The sequence below is a fragment of the Nerophis lumbriciformis genome, linkage group LG11, assembly GCF_033978685.3.
Source record: "Nerophis lumbriciformis linkage group LG11, RoL_Nlum_v2.1, whole genome shotgun sequence".
NCBI lineage: Eukaryota > Metazoa > Chordata > Actinopteri > Syngnathiformes > Syngnathidae > Nerophis > Nerophis lumbriciformis.
The window spans coordinates 6,396,458-6,418,063 of NC_084558.2; the positions used below are offsets into that span (position 1 = coordinate 6,396,458).

The window sequence follows — 21,606 nt, forward strand, 5'->3', positions numbered from 1 at the left end:
ATAAGGGAGCCCCTATATACCCCTGCTGTAAAGATGATGAATATAAATATAAATACTCTGTATTTAGAAGAAAATAAAGAACGAAAAAGTATATTTTAAGAAGGAATGTGGTTAATCATAAAACTGGCGACCAATATTATAAAAATCGATTCATAATCTAATTGAATCATCATGTGGTGCCCAAAGATTCACAGACCATACATATACGAATGAACACATGTGGAGTTATGTACTTAACAAAAGAAGGTGAAATAACTGAAAACATGTTTTATATTCTAGTTTCTTCAAAATAGCCACCCTTTGCGCTGATTACTTTTTCGCACACTCTTGGCATTCTCTCGATGAGCTTCAAGAGGTAGTCACCTGAAATGGTTTTCATTTCACAGGTGTGCTTGAAGTTCATCGAGAGAATGCCAAGAGTGTGCAAAACAGTAATCAGAGCAAAGGTTGGCTATTTTGAAGAAACTAGAATATAAAACATGTTTTCAGTTATTTCACCTTTTTTTGTTGTTAAATACATAACTCCACATGTGTTCATTCATAGTTGTGATGCCTTCAGTGACAATCTACAATGTAAATAGTCATGAAAATAAAGAAAGTGCATTTAATGAGGAGGCGTGTCCAAACTTTTGGCCCTTTACTGTATATACACATTGAATAAACTACATGTGGAACATAACACAACAGAGGACCCAGTCCGTTACAATATAAATAATAAAAAATATATAAAAAACATGAAAAACTATCCATAATAATCCAAAAATATTAAACATACTTAAAAAACAACAACTATGTCTTGTTTTTAATGAATACTTAGGCTTGCTACGCTACTGTTTATTAAATGGTGGTCATTATAGTGGTACTTGGAGAGCCACGTGTTATCTGAGGTGGCGCTTGATGAAAAAAGTTGGACAACCTCTGTCACACACATTGAAACATTCTAGAAACTCTTTCTAGACCAAAAGTGTCAAACTTAAAGCCCGTACGAGTTTTATCCGGCCCGCGGGATGAGTTTGCCAAGTATAAAAACGAGCCGAAATTTTGGAATGAAAGAAACTGCTGTTCTAAATGTGTCCACTGGATGTCACAATAGCAATTCTTTCTATCTTTTTGGATGATGCTACATACTGTATGTAAAAACAAATAAACCACCAGTCATGAATAACATCCTGTAATTTGATTTTGATATTATATTTTTATCTTGTTAGACTGGAAATCAACACCAATGAGTTGACTGATGAACATTATCACATAATTTATTCAGAAAGTATAAATAACGACAATTATAAATATAGAATACTATTAACCGCAACATGTAAGTGTAAAAAAACAATAACATGATCCGTAATATCGCTAAAATTCGTTCTATTTTATCCACTAGCGACGCTGAGATCATTATTCATGCGTTCGTTACGTCTCGTCTCGACTACTGTAACGTATTATTTTCGGGTCTCCCTATGTCTAGCATTAAAAAATTACAGTTGGTACAAAATGCGGCTGCTAGACTTTTGACAAGAACAAGAAAGTTTGATCATATTACGCCTATACTGGCTCACCTGCACTGGCTTCCTGTGCACTTAAGAAGTGACTTTAAGGTTTTACTACTTACGTATAAAATACTACACGGTCTAGCTCCGTCCTATCTTGTCGATTGCATTGTACCATATGTCCCGGCAAGAAATCTGCGTTCAAAGAACTCCGGCTTATTAGTGATTCCCAGAGCCCAAAAAAAGTCTGCAGGCTATAGAGCGTTTTCTATTCGGGCTCCAGTACTATGGAATGCCCTCCCGGTAACAATTAGAGATGCTACCTCAGTAGAAGCATTTAAGTCCCATCTTAAAACTCATTTGTATACTCTAGCCTTTAAATAGCCCCCCTGTTAGACCAGTTGATCTGCCGTTTCTTTTCTTTTCTCCTCTGCTCCCCTTTTCCTTGAGGGGGGGGCACAGGTCCGGTGGCCATGGATGAAGTGCTGGCTGTCCAGAGTCGGGACCCGGGGTGGACCGCTCGCCTGTGCATCGGCTGGGAACATCTCTACGCTGCTGACCCGTCTCCGCTCGGGATGGTGTCCTGCTGGCCCCACTATGGACTGGACTCTTACTATTATGTTGGATCCACTATGGACTGGACTCTCACAATATTATGTCAGACCCACTCGACATCCATTGCTTTCGGTCTCCCCTAGAGGGGGGGGGGGGGGGGGGTTACCCACATATGCGGTCCTCTCCAAGGTTTCTCATAGTCATTCACATCGACGTCCCATTGGGGTGAGTTTTTCCTTGCCCGTATGTGGGCTTTGTACCGAGGATGTCGTTGTGGCTTGTGCAGCCCTTTGAGACACTTGTGATTTAGGGCTATATAAATAAAGATTGATTGATTGATTGATTGATTGTACATTTTCAGAATGTGCTTGTTCTATTTTTTTAAACAAAGAAAATAATCTGAAGTTGTCTTTATTGTTAAATTATCGTGCCGTGATTTTACCAGTCCGGCCCACTTGGGAGTAGATTTTTCTCTATGTGGCCCCCCCATCTAAAATGAGTTTGACACCCCTGCTCAAGACTAAAATGTTCAAAACAGAATAATTCTCAATTGGATGTCATCAGTGATCTCTCTCTGTGTGTGTGTGTGTGTGTGTGTGTTGGCAATGATTGGGGATGACGTCGTCAGGCGTGGTAATAACAATGAGAACACAATGAAATCCAGATTACATGGGAGGAAAAGACGTTGAAATCCCAGTAAAAAGTAGAAAAAGAGAGTTGCAAGAGTGTGCGTGGAGTTGATGGGAGTGATGTTTTAGTCGTGTTTGTACATGAGAATGTGGGGAAAAAGACATGAAAGTCCACTGGTGGAGTTTCCTGAGAGCAGAGAAGTGAAGCAGTGTGGATAGGAAATGACTCATAGGACTGGAGCTGTGCGTGCGCGTGCGTGTGCGTGTGCGTGTAGTCAGTGAGCGTGGGTGTGTGCTCTCTTGTGTTAAAAACACGCAGCACAGTGGTCCCGGTGGCTCACTCCTCTGATGCTCACTTTTCGATGCTTTTGTCCTTTATCAATTTTCTTTTTAAATATTCATTTTAATTATTTAAAAATTTTGGAGGGATTTATTGTGTAGTGAGGGTCACGTGATGGACGCTCACGCGCTCTGCTGCGCCGTTTGTGGACTTTTCGTGGCGTTTGTCGTCCACGGTATTAACGCACAAAAAAGTAAGTGTATTTTTTTTTTAAAACTTTGAGGTCTTTTCAAGGCGTAGTTGTGCTGTGTTAATTGAATTGTGCTGAGTTAATTTAAAACAGTCACGTAGCGGGGGGGTATTGTTAACACAAGCGCTTCCTTTACCGGCTTTATCGCACCGGTTCCGCATTCCGACGGTGGCTCCTCCACGGCTACAAGAACACTCCATGTGTCCACTCACTGAAACTTTTAAAAGAAGAAACAATTTACATTTTAAATACATACAAGTATTAATGTAAAATGGCACCAGTTGGATTTGTGACCAACATACTAAAATACAATTCTAAGTGACGCAGGACCTGTTTTTCTTCGACGAAAAGCTATTGTTTAGCACAAAATCTATTTCATTAAAATAGTAAACCAACATATTCTATGAAACATCGACTTTATTTGTAAAGTTATTGTCGCCAATTACTGTCCAATGTTAGCTCGCTAGCTAGCTATATTAAATAGTTGCTAGCTAACTAGCTAATTTAGGTAATTACTGTAGATTATTGACAACTAAACACAAAAAAGTCAGGTTTATGTTTCAGTATTTTGGTGTGTAATCAGGGGCGCCGCTAGGGATTTTGGGCCCCATGAAAAGAATCTTTACAGGGCCCCCAACACAGTGTAATTATTTTTTCTGTATTATAATTTCATGTGTAAAGAGGGCTTCACGGTGGCAGAGGGGTTAGTGCATCTGCCTCACAATACGAAGGTCCTGAGTAGTCTTGGGTTCAATCCCGGCCTCGGGATCTTTCTGTGTGGAGTTTGCATGTTCTCCCCGGGACTGCGTGGGTTCCCTCCGGGTACTCCGGCTTCCTCCCACTTCCAAAGACATGCACCTGGGGATAAGTTGATTGGCAACACTAAATTGGCCCTAGTGTGTGAATGTGAGTGTGAATGTTGTCTGTCTATCTGTGTTGGCCCTGCGATGAGGTGGCGACTTGTCCAGGGTGTACCCCGCCTTCCGCCCGATTGTAGCTGAGATAGGCTCCAGCGCCCCCCGCGACCCCAAAGGGAATAAGCGGTAGAAAATGGATGGATGGATGGATAATTTCATCATCATTAGGGGCCTCTCTGGGCCCCCCTCCATCATGGGCCCCTAGAATCCGTCTCCTTTACCCCCCCTTTTCGGCGCCCCTGTGTGTAATTAACAACACACCAGACGTGTGAAGCCAGTTGACAAGAGCATTATTCTTAAGGTCAATATTTCATCGCTATTAAAATATTAAAACGTTAACTTGAATTACTGTGAGCATGTTAGCTCGTTACGGTACATGAAACTGTAATGTCTTATCTATCTGTCTATCTGTCTATCTATATATCTGTCTATCTATCGGTCTATCTATCTGTCGTTCGGTCTGTCTGTCTGTCTGTCTATCTATCTCATTGCCAGTTATATAATTTTTGTGGCCTTTTGTATATTTACTGTATATATATATATATATATATATATGTGTATATATAATTCATACCAAAGGTGTTCTATCGGGTTCGGGTCAGGACTCTGTGCAGGCCAGTCAAGTTCATCCACACCAGACTCTGTCATCCATGTCTTTATGGACCTTGCCTTGTACACTGGTGCACAGTCATGTTGGGCCCGCTCCAAACTGTTCCCACAAGGTTGGGAGCATGGAATTGTCCAAAATGTTTTCATATCCTGGAGCATTCAATGTTCCTTTCACTGGAACTAAGGGGCCAAGCCCAACTCCTGAAAAACAACCCCACACCATAATTCCTCCTCCACCAAATTTCACACTCTGCACAATGTAGTCCGAAACGTACCGTTCTCCTGGCAACCTCCAAACCCAGACTTGTCCATCAGATTGCCAGATGGAAAAGCATGATTCATCGCTCCAGAGAAGGCGTCTCCATTGCTCTAGAGTCCAGTGGTGACGTGCTTTACACCACTGCATCCCACGCTTTGCATTGGACTTGATGAAGTATGGTTTAGATTCAGCTGCTCGGCCATGGAAACCCATTCCATTAAGCTCTCTGCGTACTGTACGTGGGCTAATTGGAAGGTCACATGAAGTTTGGAGCTCTGTAGCAACTGACTGTGCAGAAAGTCTTTGCACTATGCACTTCAGCATCCGCTGACCCCTCTCTGTCAGTTTACGTGGTCTACCACTTCGTGGCTGAGTTGCTGTTGTTCCCAAACTCTTCCATTTTCTTATAATAAACCCGACAGTTGACTTTGGAATATTTAGGAGCCAGGAAATTTCACGACTGGATTTGTTGCACAGGTGGCATCCTATGACAGTTCCACGCTGGAAATCACTGAGCTCCTGAGAGCGGCCCATTCTTTCACAAATGTTTGTAGAAACAGTCTCCATGCCTAAGTGCTTGATTTCATACACCTGTGGCCGGGCCAAGTGATTCGGACACCTGATTCCCATCATTTGGATGGGTGGAAAAATACTTTTGGCAATATAGTGTATATACATATCATATATATATGGACACAAACAAAACAGTAAGTTTACATACATACAGTACATACACATTTGTCTACCTATGTTGGCCCTGCGATGAGGTGGCGACTTGTCCGCCCGAATGCAGCAAGGATAGGCTGCAGCCACACCAGAAACCCCCGTGAGGGACAAGCAGTAGAAAATGGATGGATGGAGTTTCACCTATATAATATAATGACTGAGTGCAAATGAGGTTGAAGGAAACATGCAACTTTTCTCTGACTACAATTGAACATTCACTTACCGAAGTAGTATCAATGTGGCAAAGTGTTGTAAGCTTTTGACCAAAAACGTAGTCACTGCTTGATGACATTGGTCGTTCCTGGCGGAGTGGTACTCTTTCCTGCCACGGTGAATGCTAGCGGCAGACGTGAAATGGAGCCATTAATGCCCGCTTTGAAACCAGTCAGAAGATGTCTCCTCATGGTCATCTGAATGAGAAGGCATTCATTTAAATTTAACAGGTAAAAGAGCGCAAACATTACAAGCGGTATTAGTACCTGTTGTATTTACACCACATGACTGATGCCTGTGATGAGATCGGCGTGGTTCAAAAACGTTACATTCATTTATAGTTATTGCATGCTATGTGCTCAAATATTTCAGCATATGGCTTGTATGTCCTTCTCTTGATGAAATAACTATTTTGGAAATATTACAAGTAGCGCTGTTGCGATCTTTTCTTGTAAAACGTCAAAGCGGTTGCCATGTTTCACTTGCAAATACATGTTAGTATAGTAATAAATAGGATTAGAACATTTGAGCATTATGTTTGTGTTCAATTGCAGTAAGTGTGTTCATCCTCAACATTCCTGCCAACAAATTGTACACACAATGGCATTTTTACCAAGCCTTCTTTGGAGATATACCACCATAATAACGTAACTTTTTCCTACAAATCAAACTTTTTCTAGTGGCATCTTTATGTACTCATGTGCAAGTGCTGCTCTCAATTCCATTTGTCGGAGGGCCATTTTTCCATTTACTCTGTTCCAATATATTTTCTTGGTCACATCGGCAAAAAATGTGTCACAGGAAGTTCCAGGTAATCTGCCTGATGTCATGTCCCTCGATGGATGACAAGGTCAAAATATGGGGAGGACGAATTAACGACAGAGACAAAACTATTATGTTATTTAATTTAATTGTACTCTTACAATATGTTCACCAAGAGACCACTACTTATAATAACGTTAGCTAACGGTAAAACCCCCCAAAATGGTCTGCCATTCAAAAGATGATTTTAACAAGAGCCACCAAACTAAAACATTCATAAGGAGCAATGTTTAAAAAAATAAAAAACACTTACTTTTGATACTTTTCGCCGTTGGTGATGTTGCCGCGCTTCCTCGTCCTCTGCAGTTCCGCGTGGCTAACTGCAGTGACGTCACTCGCTGACTGGTACATTTTGAATGGTGGCGCGTCTGGTCTGCGTAGTCCGCCCCTAGATAGGGCCTAACCAATCATTTCGATTGTCAATCTGAGAGTCCCAGCCACAACTGGTCCACATTCGCTGAGCGGGCATGACTTTATACATATCTGGTGATTTAAAAGTTGATCTGGCGCATTATGAACTGCTATCTGGGACTGTGTTTGAATATAGGAAAATAAAAGACTGTAAAAAATAATAAGTCAAATCTTTTGGCGTACTACTAGATGTACCACGTACCACGGTTTGAGGTTCATGTGGCCTCTATTTGTGGTTGTGGCCCTAAACAACCGCAAAGTGTTTGCTGCTGCTATATATCTTGTATAATATAGCATGACAGTGCGGCCATGATTAGCACAAACAAAACAAATAGTTAGGGATGTCCGCTAATGGCTTTTTTGCCGATATCCGATATTCCGATATTGTCCAACTCTTAATTACCGATTCTGATATCAACCGATACCGATATATACAGTCGTGGAATTAACACATTATTATGCCTAATTTTTTTGTGATGCCCCGCTGGATGCATTAAACAATGTAACAAGGTTTTCCAAAATAAATCAACTCAAGTTATGGAAAAAAATGCCAACATGGCACTGCCATATTTATTATTGAAGTCACAAAGTGCATTATTTTTTTTGACATGCCTCAAAACAGCAGCTTGGAATTTGGGACATGCATACATGAGGAGGTTGAGGTGGGCGGGGTTGAGGTGGGGGGGGGGGGGGGGGGTTACCGGGGGTGTATATTGTAGAGTCCCGGAAGAGTTAGTGCTGCAAGGGGTTCTGGGTATTTGTTCTGTTGTGTTTATGTTGTGTTACGGTGCGGATGTTCTCCCAAAATGTGTTTGTCATTCTTGTTTGGTGTGGGTTCACAGTGTGGCACATATTTGTAACAGTGTTAAAGTTGTTTATATGGCCACCCTCAGTGTGACCTGTATGGCTGTTGACCAAGTATGATTTGCATTCACTTGTGTGTGTGAAAAGCCGTAGGTATTATGTGATTGGGCCAGCATGCAAAGGCAGTGCCTTTAAGGTTTATTGGCGCTCTGTACTTCCCCCTACGTCTGTGTACCACTGTGTACAGCAGCGTTTTAAAAAGTCATACATTTTACTTTTTGAAATCGATACCGATAATTTCCGAACCGATACCGATAATATCCGATATTACATTTTAAAGCATTTATTGGCCGATAATATCGGCAGCCCGATATTATCGGACATCTCTACAAATAGTCGAATAGAAATGATCGTTTTTTTGGGGTCAAACTAGGTTTTAACATTCTTAACTGTCATACAGGTGTAACAAGAAGTGAACCATTATTGATAAAAGACGCTGAGCCTTAAGTTTAATGATAAAGGTTGGCACAAACGGTCAAAAATGTAGCATTTGTCAACAAATGACGACGAAATAAGAGTCACCCGAAAAAGTCAAGGAAAAAGCAAAAGGTGCATATTTAATCATCTGGAAATTAGAGTCTGACATTAGAGGTTCATATTATGTTGAACGCCTACTCCTTATTAGGTAAAAGAACAGCATTTAATGCATGTTAATATGGATGGATCTGGATGCAATCATGCAAAAAGCTCGTAAACAGTGAAATTGAACCTTAAACTTCTAAAATATCTATCATGTATATATACAATTATATACATACACATACACATTCATGTATACTGTATATCTATATTTACATACATACATACATATATAATATGCATAGGTAAGCACACCATCTCTATTTTATACATGAAACAAATGATATGCTGTACAATTAAGAGGGGCATATATTCTCTGCATATCTATGCATAAAAGTGTGAAGATGGTAGTGTTTCTCTCTCCTATATATATGGCCAATTCCTTGCGGTTTACCTGACACATGAAACGTGACGAATTGGGGGGGGGGGGGGGGGGGGGGGGGTACACACGATCCACTTCAGCCGCCAGATTGTAGTAGAGTGTTGAATGAATGGGTTTTGTGGCAATTCCAACTTTGACCACAGCGTCAGTTGCTATGTAAAGTGGCGCTTTCCATCATTTTCTACAGACTGGATTGCAAAAATGACTAACCCTCTCCTCTTCCTCTCACACGAGATCCACTCAGGAATTGGGCCGTATGAATCCCTTCCCTACGGTGTGTGTATATGTGTGTGTGTATGCGTGTGTGTGTGTATATATATATATATATATATATATATATATATATATATATATATATATATATATATATATATATATATATATATATATATATATGGCGTGGCGAAGTTGGCCATATATATATATATATATATATATATATATATATATATATATATATATATATATATATATATGGCGTGGCGAAGTTGGTAGAGTGGCCGTGCCAGCAATCGGAGGGTTGCTGGTTACTGGGGTTCAATCCCCACCTTCTACCATCCTAGTCACATCCGTTGTGTCCTTGGGCAAGACACTTCACCCTTGCTCCTGATGGCTGCTGGTTCGCGCCTTGCATGGCAGCTCCCGCCATCAGTGTGTGAATGTGTGTGTGAATGGGTGAATGTGGAAATACTGTCAAAGCGCTTTGAGTACTTTGAAGGTAGAAAAGCGCTATACAAGTATAACCCATTTATCATTTATTTATATGTATATTTATACACATATATTTTTTATTGTTCTTATGTGACATTCACTGTAATTAATAATTATTAAAATATATCTAAAAAACTAACAAAAGGGGCAATGTTAAAGGACAATATATTGTATAATTTTGTAAAATCATTGCAATAAGTAATACAAAAAACTTTTACAACAAAAAGTCTGCACTAATAAACAGAACATCTGGTGTAAGTGTACAACTAATAATTTATTACTAGTGTATAGTGTACGTGTGCTTCATGCAAATACTTGTTTTTGTTCACAGTGGACAAAAACCGGGATGAGTTAACATTCAAACCCTGCACACAGTTTCACATCATTTCCTGAAGCAAACATAAAGCAGAGTCTAGCAGTGTGAGGCCATCTCCAACATCTGGATATCAGCTGCTGGTCCACCCGCCCCCATCTGTTTTATGACAAAATGCAACATCCCCACACCCAAAAAACACTCGGGCTAAATGAGACTCCCCAACGTCAGGAATGCAAAAACTGGCTCCATGTTTCTGCTTGACGTGCAGAGCGGGCGAGAAACAAACCGTGAAATGTGATAAGGTGTGAGAACATGGCTTTTATTTTAGTTCTAACTTTTTGCCAGGGCTAAGCAGTTCGGTGAGAAAGAGTATGATGTTTGTGGTGCGGTGCAGACGTTGGCGGTTGTGGGCAGAGGTCAGTGCACGGTCACGCCTCCACTACTTCCCGATGACCTTGGGCATTCCCAGAGCAGGCGTCATGTAGCCGAGGGTCGGGCTTAAAGGCGTCTGGAGGAAAAGCTTACAAGAGCGGTGACACATTGTTGCTGTTGTGACCAAGGCTGTGCAGTAACTTAGGCCAGCTCAGAATCTGCCAAGAGGACTTGAACATGTGACCCCAAAGCTTTTAAAATTCTCCTTGATGAGAAAATAACATAGTGTTCTTTTAAATACTCTCCTTGATGAGAAAATAACATAGTGTGTAAATCAACAAGGCTCTTAAAATCCTTACTTTGTTACGTTTTCAGTCTCTGCTCAAAAATGACCTCGTCTTACATTTCCCATAATGCACCAGGTACATTTTGAGGTACATTCTCACACTAGCATACTTTACCTTTTAAAATCCTAGCACTTAACACAAACTGCTCAATGTGAAAAAAAATCACCTCAAAATGCGCCTGGCAACTGTTTGAATGCATAACTTGGTTCAATAGACACTCATCTGCCCAGGGCCGGCCCGTGGCATAGGCCGTATAGGCAAATGCTAAGGGCGCCGTCCATCAGGGGGCGCCACGCCAGTGCCACAAATGTTGGAGAAAAAAAAAAAAAGTTGGTACTATTATTTCTAAATACAAAAAATAATCCCACGTTAATTAAAATGCAAAGTAAAGCCTATATAATAGAAATATTATTTGTTACAACATTACGCCCCCCCCCCCCCTCCCCCCGCACGGCGCGCCCCCTCCCTTCCCGTATCATGACTCTTTTTGGACGTCACCACATCAAAAAATCAACACAAGATGTCAAAACGGCCAAAACTGTCAGGTGCCCAGGGAAGAAAAAAGAGAAAAGAAGAGGAGGAGAAACGAGAAAAAGACAAGAGGTAGCATAGGTAACGTTAGCCTACATGAAATTATTTGTCTGTTACAGAATGTGATAGTAACCTGGCTTTTTAGCATTAAGCTAATGTTACATGATTCGGCAATTGCTAATCAATAAATAGCTAGTTCTGTTTTAACGTCGGGTTAATATTGTTATGGAAAATAATAATGTAACGTTAGGTAATTACAGTACTCCCACCTTACATTCCTTGTATTAGATCTTTTAAGCAGGTGTTTTTTTTTTACATTGTTATTGCCTTCTGGTTAGCTAATGTTTGCCCTGCAGGTAATAGTCACTTTTCCACCCCTTTATATATTAGGTATAGTTGTAAGCCTAGTTGTTAAAGTGCACATCATTAATGTAAATTAAGCAATATGTATGTAAAAAATATTGTATTTCATATATTCATTTTTTATTTTTTGCATTCATTTATTTATTCATATTTTTTTTATCTTGTTAACTATTCTGATTGTTAATTTGCTTTATTTAAGTAAAAAAAAAAGGTCAAAGACAAAGCTATTCGGTTTCTTGTGAGTATATACACTTCACTGCCGATGTGGGGGGGCGCCACCTAAAATCTTGCCTAGGGCGCCAGATTGGTTAGGGCCGGGCCTGCATCTGCCACACAATTAGGTACACTTGAACATTCTAATAGGATCCAATACAAGAAATGTAGCTAAAACTCACACATCAAGCTGCATTAACTAAACAATACAGTATTCATGTCATTGTGAATGTAGTTTGCAGTGGCACTTTGTGTTAAAACATATTTTTTTCTTCTATGCAGCTGTATTTTGTATACATTTTTGTGATTAAATTCTTGTTTTAGAGGCAAGTAACAAAAAATATTAAGAAAATAAGTTAAAATTAAAATAAGTACCATTTTTAACAACGAAAATAAATTGTTAAATTTAAAATATATATATATATTAATAACAAAACATAATAAAATAAGATACTACATTATTCACAAAATAAACAAAAACCTAAATAAAATAAATAAATAAAAAAACAAATAAAATGATTTACAAAACATTTCGAGTTGAATGAATAAATGGGTTATACTTGTATAGCGCTTTTCTTCCTTCAAGGTACTCGAAGCGCTTTGAAACTATTTCCACATTCACACATTCACACACACATTCACACACTGATGACGGGAGCTGCCATGCAAGGCCCTAACCACGACCCATCAGGAGCAAGGGTGAAGTGTCTTGCTTAAGGACACAACAGACGTGACTAGATTGGTAGAAGCTGGGGATCGAACCAGGAACCCTCAGGTTCTCCCAACTGTGCCACGCCGTCCCCAATAAATGGTAAAATTATGTAATAAAATAATTAAATACAATACAGCTAAATAATATATCATAAAAACAACATAATTAGGGATGGGAATTTTACAACAACTAAATTTTCTCTTCAAACTGATTTCCGCAATATATTATCTGGTATAAAAATGATCATAAAACCTTTTCAAAACCGGTTACAGTTTACAAAAGCTCCACTTGGCTGCTGACATGTGACATATACGCACAGTAAGTGCAAAGAGTGTCTAAAAAAAGATTCCGTCCATCCATTTTCTACCGTTTGTCCCTTTCGGGGTCGCAGGAAAAAAATTAAATAAAATCTTATATCTTAAATCCTAAATATATACACTTTTTTTTTTTTTTTTTTTTAAGTATACATTTTAGAATAAATAAGAATTGTAATTTTGGATGTGAATCGTTTTTTTTGAGCACCTCAAAACATAATACTAAAAATAAATTTATAGTAAACAAATACAATAATAAGTAATAAACTAATAATAGTAATTAATAATAAATAATAAAGATTCATGCAAATATTTGAATACTGTAGATACTGCTGCACTTTTGTTTAATTAATACAGTAAAAATATATCAGTTAAGACCATATGCACACACTATTGCTGGTGCTTGCCTATATCTCAGTCATCCCAAAAAGGAAAGACAATGCAAATAGACAAGGCAGGAAGCATGATGTAACACAAAGTGTCATGCAAGCCTATTGTTTTCTCCGTCTTATCTGGAAGACAAATATTGTTTTGCACAATTTTTTTTTCACATGTGACATCTTCCTATTGTGTAATATACTCACTGGACACTTCATGTGGCACACATGCACGTTCTAATATGAAGTGACACCAGAGTATAAAAACCTAGCATTTTTTTGATACCTGTGTGGAATTCTTAATACACATCTTGTATTGGCTCTTATTAGATTGTGCAGGTGGGAGCCATGTTATATGCAGGTCGTCGGTTATTGTTTTGAGGCATTGTTACAATCAAATCTGGAGGGCTGCATGATGTGCAAGCATTTTAACGACAAAGTTTTAAGGTGTGGGATAATTACAAAAAAAAAAATCAAGTTTTGGAATATGATGTACACAAGGAAGCAAAAGTAGGGCCCTTGCTTGCTTTGTAACACTTGCCTGCCAATCAGATTGCTTTAAAGCATCCAGCCACTAGGGGGCATACTGTGGGCTGGTTAGCACTTATTACACGCTATTTCTGAGAGACGTAATATTGTAGTCATTGTTATAATATGATAATATCCACCCATCCATTTTCTACCGCTTGTCTCTTTTATATAAAATTCAAATAGTTTAGAAATTTTCCATGATGAGAAGACATGCACCTGGGGATAAGTTGATTGGCAACACTAAATTGGCCCTAGTGTGTGAATGTGAGTGTGAATGTTGTCTGTCTATCTGTGTTGGCCCTGCGATGAGGTGGCGACTTGTCCAGGGCGTACCCCGCCTTCCGCTCGATTGTAGCTGAGATAGGCTCCAGCGCCCCCCCGCGACCCCAAAGGGAATAAGCGGTAGAAAATGGATGGATGGATGGATGGAGATTCAACCATGTACTCGCACCCACACATTGAAGCGCTCATCTTTGTGGCTGTCATAAAAACAAATGAAGCCTTCCATTGTGTCTACAGGACAGGAAGGAACCATTTTTCTCTAAACCACCGTCTTTTTCCTCACAGACACATTCGTTTATTCTCTGGAAGACACACAAACAATCCGAAGGAAGCACTTTATGCAAACACATCCTGTTCCCCAGACAGACAAAAAGTTACCCACACACAACTGTGTGTTACATCAGCAGTGAAAGCTTGCCACCCACAAAGTTGCTCAGTGTTCTCTTTAGTTGTTAACAGCTGATTTCTGATGGACTGTATGGTGATGGTGCTTTAATTCTATTTAGGTGAAAAAAATATTGGAACATCAACCACTTAGGCTCCACAAAACAGGAAACAGAATTGCTCCCATAATTTCTGGTGTGTTGTTGCTCGGCTGATTTTCACGTAAAAAGTGCTTCCTCAACAACTTAGAGCACAGACCTCCATTGCCTCACATGGTGGAGAAAGAACAGGAAGAGTCGGCAACAAAAGGAAGTCAGGCAGACACTAGGGAAATGAACACTAAGGAAATAAAAACAGTTTTGTTGCTAGGCAGCTTTCAAATCTAATGATCAAATAAAAAAATGGCACATGTTTGTTGTTTCTATGGCAATGTGGGGAACAGTGTTGGCTGTACAACACAGTGGGGAAAAAGGACAGGGAGAGTCGGCAGCAACAGAAAGCCAGACAGACCGAGGAAGACTATTCGGCTGATAATTAACATACAGTCATTTTAAATCACTGCTCTGTATTAAATATAACCTGCATAACAACAGTTATATGCAATTGAAGATGAAACTTTACATTTCAGCAACTTAGCATTGTTTTTCCTGGACATTGTTGCTAGGCAGATTTCAAATGCAGAAATCCATAAAAAAATATTGGCCTATTGTCCAACACGTTTCTTGTTTCCTTGGCAATGACCGAAACTCCCTGAGGAAATCATTTTAAAACTATAACCTTAAGATTTTGACACAAGTAACATGTCAACTGAATCGCTGCTCTGTATTTCATATAAACCACAATTAGTCGACAATATTATTTAGTAATCGTTGCATGCTTGCTGTTAGGTAGATTTTGAATCCAGAAGGCCAATAAATATAACAATATGTTTATGTAATGACATTTGATACTTTCTATGGAAAACCCTTCAAAACAGAAAAAGGATTATTAGCCAAGTAAAAAAAATAAATAAAAAAATTGCAACTAAACCCGTATTAAATATAAACTACATCCAACATTATTAATCATTAATTGTCGCATGCTTGTTAGCTTGTTGCCAGGCAGATTTTGAGTCCAACAAATATAACAATTTTTGACACCAACTATGGAAAACACTTTTAAAAACTAAAACATAATATTTTTGGTCAAGTTTAAAAATGCATATTTTTGCAACTGAAACGGTATTAAATATACATATAAATCAAATCAAATCAAATCAACTTTATTTATAGAGCACATTTAAAATTTACCACAGGGGTAGCCAAAGTGCTGTACAATGAGCAGGTTAAAAGATAAAACGAGTACCGAGCAAACACAACACAACACAAACAGAACACGATAAAAAATAAATAATTAAAATAGAATTAATAAAAACATAAAAACATAAAAAACAACAACATAAAAACAGGATCACAGCAGGTGTATTATGGGGCGCCATTGCAGGATGGATATCACTCAGTGTTAAAAGCCATGGAATAAAAGTATGTTTTTAAGAGAGATTTAAAAACAGGAAGAGAGGAGGCTTGTCTAACACTCAGGGGTAGGTCGTTCCAGAGCTTGGGAGCAGCAACGGCGAAAGCTCTGTCACCTCTAAGCTTCAGCCTTGTGTCAGGGACCGTCAACAGCAGCTGATCGGCTGATCTTAAGGATCGGGTGGGGCAGTAAGGCTGAAGGAGGTCGGAGAGATAGGTTGGCGCGAGGTTGTTTAGACATTTAAAAACAAATAAAAGGAGTTTAAAATGTATTCGGTAACGCACAGGGAGCCAGTGAAGGGACGCTAAAATAGGGGTGATGTGCTCACGTCTGCGGGTCTGTGTTAGCAGACGAGCAGCAGAGTTCTGCACGAGCTGCAGGCGGGCGAGGGAGGCCTGGCTAATGCCAACATACAGGGCATTACAATAATCAAGACGAGTCGAGATAAAAGCGTGGATTAATTTCTCAAGATCATGTCTTGATAGAAGCGGTTTCACTTTCGCTATTTGGCGTAATTGATAAAAGCTTTTTTGAACGACGCTGCTGATTTGTTTTTCGAATTTAAAATCTGAGTCAAACTTTACCCCCAGGTTTGTGACAGAGTCGCTGAGATACGGGGTCAGAGTGCCGAGGTCAACGTTGGGGGAGGGAGAGCGACTTGGACCGAACAACATAACTTCTGTTTTATCTTCATTTAGGCTCAGGAAGTTAGCTGAAAGCCAGACTTTGATGTCGTGCAGGCAGTCAATAAGACGTTGAACCGTGTTATTTTGTGCCATGGGAAAATAAATCTGGCAATCATCGGCATAAAAATGAAATGCAATACTGTACTTCCTAAAAATAGAACCAAGGGGGAGAAGGTAAAGCGCAAATAAAATTGGGGCAAGGATTGAGCCCTGGGGGACCCCATGTGGTAAAGGAGCTGTGGACGACATAAAACTATAATATACACAAATCATGCACAACTATAACTACAAATAATCGACAATATTGATTATTAATTGTCACATGCTTGTTAGCAGGCGTGGCTCAACATGACAGATTATATTTATTTTGCTAGTCGCTTGTTGCTAGGCAGATTTTGAATCGCCAAGGAAAACACTTTAAAAACAAACCAACAAATATGATTATTAGTCAAGTTTCAAATTACATATTTTGCAAATGAATTGACACTCTGTATTAAATATAAACCACAAATAGTCGACGATATTTATTATTAATTGTCGCATGCTTGTTGCTAGGCAGATTTCGAACCCAGAAATTCACTAAATATTAGCACGATTACATCGTCCAAGCTCTTTTGTGGAAGAGTTGGCATCACAAAAATAAAATCATAATTTTATTCATAAATGTGTTGTTGTACTTTGTTGTTTTTCTCAGCATTGGAATGTAAATCCATATTGGAAAGAAAATGTGGACTGGTTCTAAGTGAAAATGTTCTTTTCCTTGTGCTCAGGTCAGTGCGGCAGCTTAGAATTCTGGAACTCTGACCTGGATGCTTGCATGCAGTGTGCATCGTGTAAGCAGTACCCTAAGACGCCGTCATGCAACACATGTAAGACACACAATCACACACAACATGTCAGGCTACACACCAACACTTCAACTTGTCTCTCAGGTAAATCAGTGGAGGAGACGTCGGACGTGTGGAAGCTAGCGGCCATCACCAGCTTCTCGGTGTTGGCCGTGGTCCTGGTGGGCGCGGCCCTCATCATCGGGGTCATGGTGCATCGACGCAAGTCACGCAAACTTCCTCTACGTGGTGAGACTCAATGTGTCATTTTATTATATTATTATTATTATGTAGCTGTAAAGTCTAGCACGCCTCGTTACATTAAGGTTGTGTTCAGGTCCATGAAAACATTGCAGAAAAAATAATATGTACCGTATTTTTCGGACTATAAGTCGCTCCGGAGTATAAGTCGCATTGGCCGAAAATGCACAATAAAGAAGGAAAAAAAACATATATAAGTCGTACTGGAGTATAAGTCGCATTTTTTGGGGAAATTTATTTGATAAAACCCAACACCAAGAATAGACATTTGAAAGGCAATTTAAAATAAATAAAGAATAGTGAACAACAGGCTGAATAAGTGTACGTTATATGAGGCATAAATAACCAACTGGTATGTTAACGTAACATATTATGGTAAGAGTCATTCAAATAACTATAACATATAGAACATGCTATACGTTTACCAAACAATCTGTCACTCCTAATCGCTAAATCCCATGAAATCTTATACGTCTAGTCTCTTACGTGAATGAGCTAAATAATATTATTTGATATTTTACGCTAATGTGTTAATAATTTCACACATAAGTCGCTCCTGAGTATAAGTCGCTCCCCCGGCCAAACTATGAAAAAAACTGCGACTTATAGTCCGAAAAATGCGGTACATTATGTTTTAAAAATGACTCCTATTTAAAAGTAATCACAGTTATTTTTACAATAAGTAAATACTTTCTGAAATAAACAAAACAAATTTAACAATAAAAAGACAATAACAAATGGTCCCAATTTATGAATATAAAAAGTGCACTGCAATTAATTGAAGTACTGCAAAAATAAAATACTGAACTCATGTGAGAAAAAGGTTGTGATATATAATATTAAAATGTAGAACTCATTGAGAACTGACTAAATCATTTTTTATTAGTATTTATTCCAAGAGAGAAACAAAATGAAATGAAGAAAAATACAGTAAAAATAGCCTTCGAAAAAAGTTGCATTAAGTCAAGAATTAAAATTAAAAATAAATATTTCTAATTTTACGGGTTGACGTTGCTATATGACAAAATTAAGTTATCTTTCAAAAGTATTTATATAAGTGTTGTAGGAATAAAATATTGAAATACTGTACTCATGAGAGAACAAAATTTCTATTTTGAAAGAATAAAAACACTTATTTTAATTAGTAAGTCATTAAATAATATTACTAAAATGTAAAAATAGTTGAACGTTCACAAAAAAATCTAATATAAAATGATTAAAATATTTTTTAATGCTTTTGAGAAATGTGTTTTTATTAAATTGTAGAGTTGTGTTTTTGTGAGAAAAAATTGCAATGTTTAAATAATTTAAATATTTTTATTTTAAGAATATAATATAATAGTTTTATTGTTATTACACTTAAAACAATACAACAACATTAATTTTCAGCACAAAGGTTCAAGAGCATTATACAATACTATATAGAGTTACAGGAAAACTAAAGCTGTAGTTTTATGAGAAAAGGTTGTAGTATTTAATAATTACCAATATTTTTTTTATCAAAGAATACAGTTGCAGTTTTATGAGAAAATGGTTGCTAAATGCTAAAATCATTTATTAAAGAATAAAGTTGTAGTTTTATTTGAAAATATTGCAACATTTAAAGAATGAAAAATATTTGTCTTGAAAAATGAAGTTATGGTTTTATGAGAAAAGGTTGCAGTACTGACAAAATGCTAAAAACATTTTTCAAAGAAAACAAAATGGAGCAGTGGGTTATTAAATTAGATGAGACACAATAATAAACAGTGTCAATTAAAAAAGTGAGCATTATCTTGGTAAAGGCAGAATATCATCTTATTAGATGATATTATTATATCATTTTTATAGATGATTGTATTAGTGTTGAAGAATACAAAAGATAATGTTTGTGAATGTTAATAAACATTATTAGCTCATGCTATATTTAATGTTTGTTTACTATTACAGAGCCAATAGAGGAAACAGCGGGGCCACTTTATCAAGCTTAAACATATCAGTAAGTGTCTTTCCTCTTGTTTGCATACTTTGCAGCTGATCTCATCCCCAGTTCATTAAAGGAGTCAATGATGTTTCCTTTGCAGCCTCTGGAAACACCCGTGACTCAAGCAAGAAGCGACTGAGGCTGAGAGGTCGACCCTCTGGACCGTGACCTGCGTTCTCTGACAAGTATTTAAGTGTTGAGCAGGACCAAGCTCTCGCACAATTTACAACTTTAATCAAACTCTCATGATCCCCTTGGGACTGACGGACTGTTGGGAGCGCCGAGGTGTCTCCCTGCTGGGCCGCTACGGCAGGTGCCTCCCTGCCGGGCTGCTAGGTGGCGCTCAGCCTTCTTAAAGAAGTCGCTTCTCCGCAGATGAATGTAGCTAACAGGCAAGGACTCTGCTCACCGTTTGGCACAAGAATGCGTTTGAATGTAGCGCGTGTTCAGGACAAGTCATTGGTGCACTGTGTCCTCATGTCCTGACACCCTTCTTCTTCTGTCTTTGTTCATCTTTATAACACTAATGACTCACCTCACCATGACTGTAGGGCCACACTGACAAAGGGGAACCTATAGAAAATAGTGCGGATTTGACCCAAAATAACTGCAGTATTTCATAAATTAAAATCATCATTCAAATGTTGCCGCCGCCAAAGAGAATTGCTTATATATACAGAATAAAACTACAATTTTTCAAGACAAAAGTTGGAATAATAGAAGAAAAAGCAGTAATAAAATTGTGCTTTTAAAAATATTACGTGGCCATTTTTATTTTTCAGTGTTACAAAAATAACATTTTAGTTTTGAAATAAAGGACAAAATAATGCAGTTTGCAATAGTAGTTATGCAATAATTGAAAGTGTTTTTCCTCAAAACTAAAAAAAAAAAAGACAACTATAGAAATAAGTTTTAAAACATTTATTTATATATATAGTATATTTTTATTTTCCTAATTTTACAGAAAACAATTGCTGTATTGCAAGTATAAAGTTGAGATTTTTTATATTACAATGAAGAACAGCAGCAATACAATTGTATTTTTTTTTTAAAGAAATGTTGCAATGTTGAAAGTATTACAACTTGTAAACTTGTACTACAAAGGGACTTTTTTTTTTTTAAAGCAAAAAGTACAACATAAGAACACTTAATGTTACCATTGGTGGTTTAACAGAATACATTGTTTAATATTTGCGTTCATATTTTTTACATTGACAAATCAGATTGAAAACCAATTGCTTGTAGTTCCGAGAAATGTGTTTGGTGTTGAGGCGTATCCCTCACCGCTGTCTCGCCACATGTACAACATTTCTAAATGAAGGGGGAAAAGTTGCAATATTTCAAGAATAACAAAAACTAACTTCAGTAAATAAAGTCAAGATTTGGGACAATACGATAAAAATATGTTATCGATATAAAGAACGGTAAAACCTTAAAGACACAAATTGACATGAATAAAGTCAATATGAGGACAAAAAAGTGTATTATTGCCAAAATAATATTAAAGATACTCAAGTGAGTGAACGCTGAAATGAAGAATTAAGAATGTAGCTGCTCTACCTAGTGGTGAAGTTGGGGATTGCTACATTTTGCCTCCTTTTGTTCTTGTCAGTAAGGGCTTGATGCTCTTTTGTTGTCTTAAAATCTGCACAAAAGGTTATGGAATTGACACTACATTGTTATAAATATTCTTATGTGCATTGTCAGCACATTTCAATGAAGGGACGGACTTCCAGTGAAGATTCCATTTTGTTACAGCCCAGCTCGTTGTGATTTTGTACTAACGCCTTCTTCCTAACACTCTTTGTGTTGCCATTTCTAAATGTATATAAAGTACTGTACATGCACTGGCTTGTTTGACCTACTATTGCTTTTAGTACCAAATGTATTTTCACAATAAAAGTGTCAACCATGTTTGTTT

At 38.0% G+C, this 21,606-nt stretch overlaps 1 protein-coding gene across 1 annotated transcript; it reads left to right on the forward strand.

Moving 5' to 3' along the window:
* The first annotated feature begins 2,881 nt into the window (after positions 1-2,881).
* LOC133610868 (tumor necrosis factor receptor superfamily member 12A) lies at positions 2,882-21,599 on the forward strand. The gene is made up of 5 exons (XM_061967574.1): positions 2,882-3,204; positions 17,405-17,503; positions 17,567-17,710; positions 19,652-19,700; positions 19,786-21,599. The coding sequence occupies exons 1-4, from the start codon at positions 3,126-3,128 to the stop codon at positions 19,690-19,692; spliced, it is 363 nt and encodes a 120-aa protein (XP_061823558.1). The 5' UTR covers positions 2,882-3,125; the 3' UTR covers positions 19,693-19,700; positions 19,786-21,599.
* The last annotated feature ends 7 nt before the right edge of the window (positions 21,600-21,606 follow it).

Excerpts from the sequence above, each read along its gene's own strand:
- LOC133610868 (XM_061967574.1), top strand. The coding sequence starts at position 3,126 with ATGGACGCTCACGCGCTCTGCTGCGCCGTTTGTGGACTTTTCGTGGCG. Across the intron at positions 3,205-17,404 it reads CGGTATTAACGCACAAAAAA|GTCAGTGCGGCAGCTTAGAA; the intron begins GTAAGTGTATTT and ends CCTTGTGCTCAG. Across the intron at positions 17,711-19,651 it reads ACGCAAACTTCCTCTACGTG|AGCCAATAGAGGAAACAGCG; the intron begins GTGAGACTCAAT and ends TTACTATTACAG.